This window comes from Ailuropoda melanoleuca, chromosome 20 (assembly GCF_002007445.2).
Source record: "Ailuropoda melanoleuca isolate Jingjing chromosome 20, ASM200744v2, whole genome shotgun sequence".
NCBI lineage: Eukaryota > Metazoa > Chordata > Mammalia > Carnivora > Ursidae > Ailuropoda > Ailuropoda melanoleuca.
Genome location: NC_048237.1, coordinates 16,302,621 through 16,317,138, shown reverse-complemented (window position 1 = coordinate 16,317,138; position 14,518 = coordinate 16,302,621). Strand labels below are relative to the sequence as shown.

Here is a 14,518-nt window from a genome sequence, read left to right as displayed (position 1 = left end):
CCTAATACCTGACTTTAAAAATAAACTCATAGATAAAAGACACAGACCAAAACAGAAACTAAAGAAAACAAGACAACTCAGGGAACTGAAAAACACTTCAAAAAGAAATATAAGAACATGGCATCCATAAAGAAGAGGCATAAGCAAAATAGAAAGAACACTTAAAACTGAAAAATATAGAAGAATAAGTCAATAAAACTTCCACATAAACAAAGAAATCAAAGAGGACATCTTCAAATAATTACTGTATAATCATATAAAAATCCAAAAAAAAGCATGAAGTAATTTCCCAGAACTGAATCCAGAGTAAGAGTTTCAATACTAAGAGTGTCCAACAAGTGTATGAAAAAAGACCCACACATCATCATGACATTCTGGAAAACCAGAAACAATGAAAGATATTAAAAGCTTCCAGGGAGGAAAAGAGTGGATCACAAAAAAAGATCCAGTTATCCAAACAGCATTTGACTTCTCAAAAGCAATACTGGAAAATGAACACAACAGATCAATAATGTCAAAATTTCAAGGAAAAAAAATATTTCAACCCAGAAGATATCCAATGAAAATGTCAATAACTTTGAGAGAAGAAGACATTCTCAAATGCAAATTTTTAAAAAGATAGATTCTATAACTCTTTCTCAAGAAGCTAATCAAGAGAATTAACCACAAAAGTGCAAGTCTTGGATACAGAAAAGAGAAGATCCAACACAGGAGAAAGACAGGGGAAAGATGGGAGTGAAGTGAAATCTCAGGACAACAGAAGCGTTAACAGACGTAGAGAATAAGTTCCTATAGAACCAGGAAGATGGAAGACCCCAGAAGGATTGCTTCAGGAAAAAAATAAAATCAGTAGATTAACAAAGCATTTGAATGCATAAGTAAGATACTTAAATCTCCAGAAGATAGCATTTGAATGCATAAATAAGATATTCACCATCTCCAGAAGACAGATATACAGACAAGTATATAGGAAACAAAACAATTACTAACCCTAGAGCAAAGAAAATGTTGGGTAAAACAGAACATGGAGTCAGAGCACATCATGTGGCTCAACTGTAACATTTAAAAAACTGTAAATAATGTAACCAATGAAAAATTTTCCCATGGAAAAATTTTAACTATATTGGAAGAATAGTGGGACAGGAAACATATTTGGGTGTGTGAGAGTGTCTATATATATGAAGAAGGAAGAGGGTAAAAGCTAAATCCTCATTCGATCTACCACCAGAACTGTTTCTATCTTTAGGCCTCAGACCCATAGCTTCAAGTTAATTCTCATGTGTATTCTCTGCCCTCCTTCACTCTGGCTTTGAGAAGTTGGTACTAAATGCTATTTGCTATGATTATTAAAATTTGCCTTGGATTACCTTAACTACTGGAGGAACAAGGTGCCAGGAGTATACATTTTTGCACCCTATACAAAAGAGACACCAAAGGATATACAGAAGATTGTCCTGCTCTCCTGCTTTCCAGGAAAGGCCTAATCTTGCCCCTAGCATGGGTGAGTTGTGAGTACGCCCAGAACATTTATAATAACATATTCACAGTTTAAAAGTCCCTATAGAGTACAAACCTGTTTTTGGCTTTCCTGAAGTTGGGAATTTTCACTCAAAGCATCTTTTATAGCAATCTTAAGTCGTTCTTCATTCATTTGAAATATTTTGAAGGTTGTTTTGGCCTAAGTAAAACACAACATATCAAGCTTATAAGAATTAATTCAATACAAAAGCTCTTTTTCATACATACTCCCTTAAAACACGGAATTAAAGTCAAAAACATGCCAATATTAATAGGAAAGGCAGTGTGGGGTAGTAGAAAAAAGGCTAATCTAGAATCAGGGTCCAGTCATGGCTCTACCATGAACTTGCCATGTGGCCTTGGATAAAGGATTTAACCACCTGTAATCCTTTATGTACTATGTAGCAAATTTTGTTAACTTTTTATTATCTGCCTCTCTTACTAGAATTTAAACTAGATGAGAGCTTTCCTGTCTATTTTATCTACTAATGTTAAGTGCCAAGCACCTTCAACAATGACCAGTACATAGCAAGAACTCAATAAATATCTGTCCAATAAAAAAATGAACCTTCTTGAAGTACCTTCTACAAAGGAACTATATCTAAGACCCCAATATCTCAAATTCTATTATTATATCTTCTTCCTTAAACATGAAACAGTAAAATTAAAATGATTTTCAAAAGCAGCAGACCTTCTAGGCTAATTCAACTTACTTCAGCCACTTGTGATTTAAAAGATTTTGATTCATCCTCTAGGGACTGTATCCTTTTAGAAATATCCACCATCTGGAAAGACAGCATCAATCAATAAAAGAGTATTTATTTACTAAATTTCTCCAGCTTCCAAGACATCACATACCTTAGATACATTGTTAACCTAAATACAACTACCCAAAAAAATGAGGATTCTAAGAAAACTTGTTGGCCATATGCTTAAGGAGATTTTATATGAAAGTTAGACAACAATAGTATTTCATCTCATCTTTAATATTTCATAACATTTAAGTTATTTATAAGCTCAAGATAAGTCCACTGACATCATCTCTTACTAAATAATCACACACATCTAGGTCTTCCTTACAACAGGTTTTAAAATAAATGACAGATAATGCAAAGTTAAAATGTTCTCAAAATAACTTTTGAATAATTAAAAAAATCCACCATGTATGTGATTATTCAACTTTATGTAAGCTACTTTATAGTAGTTTCTAGAGCGTATAGAAAATCTCTATAAGAATATGCAAGAAACTTAACATGGTACTGGTAACCTTGAACATATAAAAAAAGCTAGTGGATCTCAAAAATTTTACTCTCTACTTAACAGTCTTCTGTATTTTTTGGACTTTTTTAGAATGCATATAATACTTTTACTAATACCATTTTTTTTTCTTTAAGTACACTCCATGCCAGCACAGAGCCCAACACAGGGCTTGAAAACATGACCCTAAGATCAAGACCTGAGCTGAGATCTGAGATCAAGAGTTGGACATTTAACCAAATGAGCCACCAGGCACCCCGATGCCTATTTAATTTTTAAAAATTCAGAAACTTTCCTTCTCCTACAGTCTCATTTACACAAAAACCTTACCAATTCATCTTGTTCAGAATGTTTAAATTTCTCTTCTTTTAATTGGTGTTCCAGAAAACATATTTCATCCTCAAGTTCAGATTTAGACTTGTTCAGATCTTCACAGACTGCCTAAAAGAGGAAGCCAACTTTATAAGACAGGCATAGGAATTTTTGGTAATGATAAATCAGACAAGTATAATCAAACACATATACTGTAAATCAAATAAATTTAGTTTACATATTTATTCATTTTTATACCATCTAAATAATACCAATGCTAGCAGGGGTCAGCAAACTTTTTCTATAAAAAGCCAGAGAGTAAATATTTTAGGCTTACAGGCCATGTAGTCTCTGTCCCAACTATGCCTATGTAGTAAGAATGCAAAGACATGTAAACGAATTATCATGGCTGTGTTCCAATAAAATTTATTTGTAAAAACAGGTGGAGAAACCAAACAATCTGATTAAAAATGGGAAGAGGACCTGAATAGACATTTCTCTAAAGAAGACATACAGATGGCCAACAGACACATGAAAATATCCTCAAAACCACTCATCATCAGGGAAATGCAAATCAAAACCACAAAGAGGTGTCATCTCACACCTGTCAAAGTGGTTAAAATCAAAAAGACAAGAAATAACAAGTGTTGGCAAGGATGTGGAGAAAAAGGAACCCTCGTGCACTGCTGCTGGGAATGTAAACTGGTACAGTCACTGTGGAAAACAGTAGAAATACTATATGATCCAATGATCTCACTACTTTTAATTAAAAAAAAAAAACCAAGAACACTAATTCAAAAAGATATATATACCCCTATACTGACTGCAGCATTATTTAAAATAGCCAAAATAGGGAAGCAACGTAACTGTCCATCGATGGTTGAATGGATGAAGAAGATGAGGTATATATGCACAATGGACTATTACACAGCCATAAAAAATGATGAGATCTTGCCATTTATGACAATGTGGATGGACCTAGGGGTATTATGCTAAGTGAAATAAGTCAGACTGAGAAAGACAAATGCCAAATGATTTCACTCATATGTGGAAACTAAAAAAACAAAACAAATAAACAAACAAAAAGCAGAATCAGACCTATAAATTCAGAGAATAAACTGATGGTTGCCACAGGAAAGATGGTGGGGGGATGGGCAAAATGAGTGAAGGTAAGTGGGAGATCAGGCTTCCAATTATGGAATGAATAAGTCATGGGAATAAGAAGTACAGCATAAGAAATACAGTCAATGAGACTGTAATAGCATTGTATGGTGACAGATGGTAACTATACGCGTGGTGAGCACGGCATAAAGTATAGAGATGTTGAATCACTATGTTGCACACCTGAAACTAATCTAACATTTGTATCAACTATACTCAAATTTAAAAAAATAAACAAATAAAACAGGCGGAGAGCCCAGGATATAGTTTGCCAACCTCTGCTCTAGAGCATTATAAAGGAAAAAGTGAGAAATAAGTCTAATTTAATACGATTAAAGACATAAAAAAAAATAAACTTAAAAAATAATCAAGATTGCTTCATAATAATGTTCTGCATTGAATTATTTTCTGGGACCTTTTTAATTTTAAATGATTAGTTACTGAATTATTCCAAGTGGATTTTAAATACTATAATAAACATACCTCTGATATTTGTGATCCTTCAACAAACTTTTTAAAAAAAATAAACCAAAAGATTCAAAGAATTTAATGGAAACCAAAGTTAAAAAAGAACAAGTACATACTATATTATAGTGGTTAAAAAACTTGTTTATATGTATTTCCCCAATTTTGGTTATTTGATTATATGAATTCCCTAACTTGAATCAAAATTACTGTACTGTTTTATCTACTGATTCAACCATCAAATTTTAATTATATCATACATAGCTTATATTATGTTTATCAAGCTTAAAAATAAACGCTACATGTTTTTTAAAATTATAAAAATCAGAAAAACTTCCAAAATGTTCATTTAAATTTTACTGCTAGATCATGTAAATTCAATGCCTTAAGAATAAATTGGTGTCTTTTATTTTATCCACAATACTACCAAACTTGAATAAATGCCTTTGCTGTCCAGTTTCTGCGCTTCTGTTAGCAGGCTAAACGGTCTTCTACAATTCATTCTTTTGTAATCAAACTAGTAAGTTACTACTGGAACAGCCGATAAAACAGAAGGTCAGTAAATAAAACAGTTTCAACAAGTTCTTGAGGATATTAGTAGGTAACAAATAAAGAAAAGATTAGGAAATTTATTTCATCTGTAATTCAATTTATAACTTCCTTTAGACTCTACCAGGAAATTCTGAAACATAATCTATAGATTTTTTTTAATTTCTATTTTAATTCCAGTTAGTTAACATCCAGTGTTATATACACAGACTTTCTGATGGTTACAGACATCAGTGATTGGTAACAGCCGAGCTGGACTGTCTGAACACATACAGCAAAAGTACAAAGTCCATTGTTTTCTACTTTAGTATCGGTACACTTCCGACAACACTTCCATCTCTAAATAGTAACAAGGCACCCTATTAGTTACCCTAATCTGTTGTAGCTTAGCTAAACGATAAATTTTTATTATTTCCCTTCTTATTACTAGCCAAATCATACCTGGCTCAGGAGAGCTGACTAGACATATCTCTTCCAAACCCTAGATTCAGTGACATCATGTTGGTACCTTGAAATTGGAAATATTTACACAACAGAACCAAGCAAATGCCACAAATAAGGACTCCTGCTTTTCAGAGAGCCAGCTGTTAAACCTTGACCAGCACACCACTGCTTACAGTATAAATCTTTGGTCTAATTATAGTCAACTCCTAATACAATGGGGATGAAGTAAAGACAAGCACTGCCACAATTTACATAATTTATTCCTGCCAACTATTCCTAAATTTTTGAAAATGAATACTATCTTTCCTTTCTAGAGCAAATGAAATTAAAAAAAAAAAAAGAATGGTTACCTTAATACATTTCATTCCCATGAATGAAAAATAAAGAGCTTCTATATGACCTAGGTTCCAGTAAACTGAATATGCCTCACTCAAAACACGTTAGCAAGGAGAGCTCAAATTTTTAAAATATTTTATGCTACGTCACGTTCTATTTCCCAAAATTAACTTTTTAAGTTTTAACATCTAGAAATGCTCTTTCATACTTTTTTAACATAGTTTTGAGGAGTTATACATTTTTCTTAAAGTTTATGTCACTTAGCAAGAATCTTACCCCCAGCTTTTATAATTATAATTATTATTTGTTTTTACCTCCAAACTCTGTGTTTCTGTTGACTCCTTCTCAAAACTGGCATCCTTTAAAGACGATTCTAAGCCTTCATACTGAAAGAAAGCAACATTGTAGGGAAAAACTCTACAAATTTTATTCTAAATGTATCTGGAGAGGTGGCTAAGATACAGACAAAATCCACTTCCACATGTATGCTTAATCTACTTTGATTTACTTAGCTTTATGTTCTTCAAATATGAGCACTATAATAGAGCCAGGGCAGCTAACACACCACAACCCCCTAGCTTGAGTAACAAATGGCAGAACTTCACCCTTAAGACTAAGAGAACTGTCCCGAGTCTGCCTATTCATTAAAGAGAAATTAATACAAACTGGCCATCAGAAGTTTTCACTTGTAATTCAAATCATATAACAAATAAAGCAAGTAGGCAATATAAAATCTTTAAACATTCAAAACAAAGAATATGAAACATACAATGCGTAAGATTTGGCAAAATACACTTATTTCAATGTTTAAAAAAAAAAAAGTGATTAAATAGAAGACCAAGCTATTTGCACAAACCTTCTCGCCAGAACAAGAGATGGACAAAAACACACAGAATAATAGGATATGTCTGAAGGCTTCAGAGAGCTATTCATATAGTGAGAATTTGTGATGGAAGAGAGAATCCTCAGAGAAGAAAGTCTACATTTGACATTTCCTTCTCCCTTCCCTAAAGCAAGGGATGACAGGCCAAGAAACTGAGCAGAAACTAATACCAACCCATACTGGCTACCTTATAAGAAAGTCTAAACCAGAAACAGGCCAACCCCTTGAAATAAGGCCAAACTTCCAAACATTTTAATCTGTAATTAAAGTAATCTATGATTTCTGATGTCCCAGCCTAGCTGCCTATGAGAAGCAACAGTAAATCCTCACTGGAGAAAGGTAACATCATTCACAGCTTCAAATTTTTCTCTTCTATAACCTGGCATTGATGAACACAAGATCTGACTAAGAACCAAGAGAAAAAATGAGCAAGAGAAACAGACTCTTGAAGGATGCAAATAATATAATTTTCAGTCGGGGGCACCCGGTTGGCACAGTTGGTTAAGTCCCCCGACTCTTAGATACAGCTCAGGTCGTGATCTCAGAGTCATGAGATAGAGCTCTTCTGTACTCAACATGAAGTCTGCTTAAGATTCTCTCTCCCTCTGCCTCTGCCCACTGTGCTCACTCTCTCTCCCCCTCAAATAAATAAATAGGTCTTTAAAAAAAAAAAAAAAAAAATTTTCTGAGGGGCCTGGGTAGCACAGTCANGCGTCTACCTTCGGCTCAGGGCGTGATCCCAGCATTCCAGGATCGAGTCCCACATCGGGCTCCTCCGCTGGGAGCCTGCTTCTTCCTCTCCCACTCCCCCTGCTGTGTTCCCTTTCTCACTGGCTGTCTCTCTGTCACATAAATAAATAAAATCTTTAAAAAAAAAAAAAAAAAAAGAATTTCAATAAGACATTAAAATAAGGTTAATAACTGACTGGGTGGCTCAGTCAGTTAAGTATCTGCCTTCGGCTCAGGTCATGACCCCAGGGTCCTGGGATCAAGCCCCATATTGGGCTCCCTGCTTAGTGGGGAGCCTGCTTCTCCCTCTCCCTCTGCCTGCTGCTCTCCCTGCTTGTGTTCTGTCTCTCTCTGTGTCAAATAAATATTTTTTTAAAAAAAAAAGAAGAGGAAATACAGACACACAGAGACACCAGAAATGAACATCTGCACAAAGGTAAGACATGTGGGGTAAGGACAAGAAGGCGATTACATGCAGGCTAAGGAGAGGAGCCTCATAAGAAACCAAACCTGCCAACACTTTGATCTTAGACTTCTAGCCTCCAGAACTGTGAAAAAATTAATTTCTGTTGGGTAAGCCAGCTGGTCTGTGGTATTTTGTTATGGCAGTCCTAGCAAACTTATACAAAGACTAAATGAGAAAAGTAAAACAAAGTTTCTAAAAGTAGCACAAAAGAATATCTTTGAATCCTTGAGTAGTCAAAAATTCTTAAATAAGAAACAAAAAGCAATCATCATGAAGACAAGATGGACTAATTAGACTATGTTAAAATTAAGAACATCTGTTTACTGTTTGAAATAAAAAGGCAAACCACACAGTGGAGGAAAATATTTGCAGTACATTTATCTGACAAAGGTCTCGTGTTCAAATATAGAAAATATTCTATATATCAAAAAGGAAAATAAGAGAAATCACACCTTTTCAAATATGAAAAAAAAAAAAAAAAAAACCCCNAAAAACCTCGAGCAGGCGACTTCACAAAAAGGATATCCACAATGACCAATAAACCTATGAAAAAGTGCTTAACCTCATTACCAGGGAAATACAGATTGAAACCACAATGAGACACCACTATACACCTACCATAATGGTTAAAATTAATGACTGGTAATAGAAAAAACAACTGAACTCTCACACTTTATAAAGCATTAATAATCTTAAACTTACATTGAAGTATCTGCTTTGAAAAGTATTAAGTCCTCTGACTCTGACACGAATGTTAACATTTTCAAAAATATCTTACCTCTTTTTGAACAAGGCTAAGTTTTTCAAGTAGTTTACATTTTTCATCAATTAGTGTAGAAAGTTCTACAGCAAGCTTGATCTCTCGTCCTGAAAAGAAAGTTCATATCATCATCATATGTAAATTGCTTTAAGTTTCAAAATTATAAACAATAATGATGAGATCTAGAATAGAAAAAAGAGCTTACCCACATAAAGCCGGCTTCTAACCTGAAACAAATTTTTAACAAAAATCACATTAAAACAAATATATATTCAAGTAAATCTAATTTATTTAACTTCTACCAACTGAAAAATAACTGGTTTCTTATTGCCTTAGCATGAATATACATTAACTGAAAGTGTTCTTTTTCCAATGGGAAAAAATGCTACCGATTAAAGTCTCTCCACTGAAGAGTCACATTATGTATTAGCATATTAAAAGCTCTGAAACAACTACCGTAAAGACACCTGTTTCATCTTATTTATCCCACTGTTCTTAAAATATATTTGACCCTAAAACAAACTATTTCAGGAAGCCCTTATTATCATCACCCCCAGTGAAAACATCTAAAGTAACACAGTTTTGAGAATATGTTACCATAGGGCCATAGATCGAAATGACTACAAAATCTTTTTCTTCTTTAATCTCTTTCTCTCTCAAAAAATGAAGGAAAAATTCCATTCATAAAAGTGAGCAGGCTTAGAGGACTTAAATCGTCTACAGAAGATGTATATGGAAAAAATTTTTTAAGTTTTTTTTTTAAAGTTTTTAAGTCAAAGCACAGTAGAATCTGTACTGATGGGGACTAAATTAGAGAACTGAATCATCACATTGAGGAACTATCTCAAAAGATAATAAGAAACTATTAAAAATTTTGAAAAACAGAAGTTAAGAGATATGGAAGGCAGAAGTAGAGCGGCAGCATCTAAAAACACAGTCCCAAAAAGAAAAACAAAATGTAAAATGCAGAAGATATCTCCTAGGATTAAAAAAAAGATGAAAGATCTCATAATAAAAGATGCCAGAGAATTCTAAAAAAGAAATAAGAAAAAAATATTCGAGCCTAGACACATTATACTGAAATAAGAATATCAAATTAAAAGATTCCAAAAGCTTCTGCAGAGAATAGATCACTTATAAATGAGTAAGAGTCACATTGACATTAGACTTTTCAATAAGTAAGATTAGATGTAAAAAGACAAGGAAGTAAGGATTTAAAGTATTAAAAGGACAGAACTTTGGACCTAGAACATTTATATCAAACAAATTACGATTCCAATGTGGGAGCATAATTCAAATATCCTCAAGCATTCAAAATAAAGTCTCAGAAGGTTTGCCACACAAAGATCTACACTAAAAACAATTCCTAAAGAAGTATTCAAATATCGGAATAAGTAAATCCAGGAGACCATGCAAGAGTATGTCAATTAAGAGTAACCAAATATCTTGGTAATATTTTTTGTGGTTGTAAGGGATGGGGACAGGGCAGAGAAAGTTAAAAACAAAGAAAAGAGAAGGAGAAAGGGGTGCCTGGGTGACTCAGCTGATTAAACATCCAACTCCTGAATTTAACTCAGGTCATGATCTCAGGGTCATGGGATGGAGCCCCATGGCTGGGCTCCTTGCTCAGTGTCAAGTCTGCTTGCCACTCTTCCTCTGCCCCTCCCCCTACTCATGCATGCACACTCTTGCTCTCTCTCTCTCAAATAAATAAATCTTTTTTTTTAAGATCTTATTTATTTATCTGATGGAGAACACACAAGCAGGGGGAATGGCAGGCAGAAGGAGAGGGAGAACCAGGCTCCTCGCTGAGCAGAGAGCCCACCCTGGGGCTCGATCCCAGGACCCTAGGATCATGACCTGAGCCAAAGGCAGACGCTTAACCAACTGAGCCACCCAGGTGCTCCAATAAATAAAATCTTTAAAAAGAAAAAATAAAAGAAAGAAAGAAAGGGAGAACTATGTCTGGGATGGAAAGTCAAAGAAACCAAGGGATGTGAGACTATGCTAAGGTTCTTGTCTTCATTGCAGGAAGATTTACTTACCAATGCAAAAAGAATGTAAAAGAAACATAAAAAGTGGGATAAATAAACTAAGCTGAAAGAAATTGGTCCAAATACATCAGTAATTGTAATATATATAGACTAAACTCAATAGGGAAAAAACAGATTTTTCAGATTAGATATAAAATAAATTTACATAGGATACACGCTAAGTAGAAGGCCATAGAAAGGCTAAAAGCAGATGTTAAAAGACCCATCAAACATCACCCAAAAGAAAGTTGTATGGCTATAACAAAAAGAGATAAGAGAAACCATAAGACAGAAGTATCACAGACATTAAAGAGGGTCACCAGATATTGATAAAAAGTTCTATCCACCAAGAAGAGATATAACAATTCTAAACATGTATACACGTAATAAAATATGCTCAAAATATGTAAAGCAAGAATTGACAGAACTACAAAAAGGAATTGATAAATCTATCATGACAGTGAAATTCAGACAAATTCTCTTCCTTTTCATAGATGAAAGAAATTAAAAAAAAAAAAAAAAGAGCAAGAACATAACACATGAATACAAATTAGTCATTAGCAAGCTTGACCTAATTGATGGATACAGAATGATATACATATATCTGCTTTCAACAATAAACAATGGAATAGAATAAAGAAAAAATCTACATGCATGTGGCACTCTAATATGTGGCATGGCAGATGGGTAGGAAAATGATTATACCTTGAGGTTAAAATTCCAGTGAATCCCTACCTCATGCTAGACAAAAAAATTGTATTCAAAATGGATCAAGAACTGAATTGTTGAAAGCAATATTTTCAAAGAATTTCTGTTCATCAGAAAACATCTTAAGGAAGATGAAAAGATGTTTCATACTTGTACATTGGTTTGGGACATTTGGGTTATTTCCAGGTTTTTTTCTATTATAAATAGTGCTGCTGTGTATATTCTTACCCATCTTGAATACAATTTTTTTGTCTGGCATGAGGTAGGGAATCAGTGTAATTTTAACCCCAAGGTATAAACTGTAGTACAAGGACGACTGGGTGGCTCAGTTGGTTAAGAGTTGGCCTTCAGCTCAGGTCATGATCTCAGGGTCCTGGGATCAAGCAGGGAGCCTGCTTCTCCCTCTCCCTCCGCCCTCCCGCCCCCACTCATTCTCTCTCTAATAAATAAAATCTTTTTTTAAACAAACACAGATCTAAATAAATAAAAATAAATAAGATATAAATGTAGGGTTTTAATATTAGTGTAGAATACTTCTACAAAGAAAGTCTTCAAAACTTTTACACTTAAAAAAATTCCTCTGAACCCAGTCAGTTTCTAGTAGCCACACGTTAACATGAGAAACGAACTTAACAATAAGCTAACTTGTTTCCTTAAAATAAAAGATATGTTTCTCATACTAACTGTTCAACCTTAAGACACATGAATATTCTCTTAGTATGGGTTACTTACCGATTGAAAACTTCTCCACAAAAACAAGAGAACAGCAAAAAATCCAATAACACCTGCACATATCACCAATTCCCACGGGAAACCATAGGAATTAGGACCAGGTCTCATATTTTCAGGCAATGCTTCCACAACCTTCAAAACAAAGAAAATTAACTTCTCAAAAATGCACTTTTGATAAAAAGTGTTGATTACAAACTGCTTTCCGTGGAATGTTTGTGTTCCCCCAAAATTCTTATGTTGCAACCTAATCCCCAGTGTGATGGTATTTGGAAGTGGGGCTTTGGGGAGGTGATCATGAAAGTAGAGCCTGCATGGAATTAGTCCCCTTTTAAGAGGCCACAGAGACTTCCCTTATGTTATGTGAATTATGGTTTAATAAAAAATAATCTTTTAAACTAAAAAGAAAATTTAAAGCAGAACAGGGTTGTGCCATCCTAGCCCCCAGGCCCATGTGGAAAGCATAGTGGTTTTTAGCAAAGAAATCATTCAGGTAAAGATACATTTACAAGACTAGAAACAGTTCTGCAAAATCTGGCTACCCCTCTCCATGCGTCTCTCCATTCACAGTTCTATAAAAACTAAGTTTGATTATTGTTGTTGTTAGTGAAGAAAAGGAATTGTTGAAAGCTGTTGAAAGCAGCTTTCACCCCTCAATCTAAAATCATCTCTTGTTCCACAATGTGCTTCTCTTCCTATAAACCCTATCTCTGAATAAGTTGCCATAGACAGAATCCTGGAAGTCATTCTGGATTCCTTCTCTCTCTCTCTCTCTCTCTCTCTCATCCTTCACATCCAATCAGCAAAATCCTACCCATTTTAGCTCTTAGCTACTAAATATTTTCCCCATTCAGTACCCTCTTCTTTATCCCTACTTGACTACTCTGTCATCTCTCCCCTACATCATTTCTAGTTTTGTTTTCCTTACATCTAACTTACATGCTACCAGCAGGAAGCTATTCAAACCGAAAGTCCAACCAGTGAAATTCTTCGAATGCTCTCCAGCACCTACATCAACTGGCATCTACTTAGGTCTCCAAGGAGCATTATAGCTCATCATTCCGAGTCCACTCTGTATTATAGTAAACGTCCAAGTTCCGTGCACACACAATGCTGTTACACGTCCCCCCTGCTTAAGCTATTGGGTTACCCTGGAAAGGCTTTCCTAAACACTCAAGAAAATATAATCTCTCCCACCCCTCAATTTCCCTACCACTTTTTGTGTATGCTTCAGTAAGCAGTTCATCAGTTTCTACTTTGTACTATTTTTTTTTTTGCCTTCTCTCCCGTAACAGACAGCATGATACCAGTGGCCCAAACTCAGTCCATTTAGATTCTCCACAGAATTGTCATACACACACACACCCACACAATCACTAGGTGCACTTGGTTGAATGACAGAATACCATGACAACAACACTTTTTAATTTAGGTAACAAGAAACCAATCCTCATAACTGACCCAATATTTTAAAAGACTTCAGATTTTTAATGTAAACAGTGTAAAGCACGGGGATATAAATACCCCTAAACATGCAAAGACACCTACAAACACTTAAGAGGGGAAAAATCTATGCAACCTGTTATAAACTGACCTTAAAAAAACTAGACATTTTGAGCACTGGGAGTTCAGTATCTCCAAATTTTACATTAGCACGACCTTTTACATTAACACACAGAAAGAAGCGAAGAACAATCTCCCTTATGGTAAAGTATCTCAAAAGAGCGTTCTTTATTACAAGAAAACGCAGAATTACAATCCCAACTCCCCGTCCTGGCTTCGATGTCCTTTCAAGACAACAATAAGTTTCATCTAAAAAGAATTCATTTCCGAGGATCAGTCCTCAAGTTTCTCACAGTCGGGAGAACCACGTGTCATTGACCCCTGTTCAAAAAACGAGTAACATGATGGAAAAGCTAATTCGTTTTAGGAATCCAAAAACATTTGACACACCTTTGCAAAATCCCGCTAGGCAAAAGCTCTCTTCACCTTCCGGATCTCCAGGTCCCCTTCCAAAACACACACACACACACACACAACACACACACACCGCACACACCGCGCGCACACACACACACACACACACCCCCCAAACCACCCAAGCCGGCTATGAACCTGGCTACTGCCTGGGACACAGGCCAGAGCCCGGCAGGTGAGGACTGGCTCCA

At 35.0% G+C, this 14,518-nt stretch overlaps 1 protein-coding gene across 10 annotated transcripts in view; it reads right to left on the bottom strand.

The window, feature by feature from the left end:
• Positions 1-14,518, bottom strand: part of MIA2 (MIA SH3 domain ER export factor 2) — a 95,457-nt gene that overhangs the window by 44,538 nt on the left and 36,401 nt on the right. For 7 of the 10 annotated variants that reach the window (XM_034648417.1, XM_019796635.2, XM_034648415.1 and 4 more), the window contains 7 exons: positions 12,354-12,485; positions 9,086-9,107; positions 8,899-8,987; positions 6,357-6,428; positions 3,106-3,216; positions 2,232-2,303; positions 1,574-1,678 (listed from right to left, as the gene is read on the bottom strand). In XM_034648417.1, coding sequence (XP_034504308.1) covers positions 1,574-1,678; positions 2,232-2,303; positions 3,106-3,216; positions 6,357-6,428; positions 8,899-8,987; positions 9,086-9,107; positions 12,354-12,485 — 603 coding nt within the window. The remainder of the gene's footprint in view (positions 1-1,573; positions 1,679-2,231; positions 2,304-3,105; positions 3,217-6,356; positions 6,429-8,898; positions 8,988-9,085; positions 9,108-12,353; positions 12,486-14,518) is intronic. The other 3 variants (XM_034648416.1, XM_034648420.1, XM_034648418.1) reach the window with 1 other exon arrangement.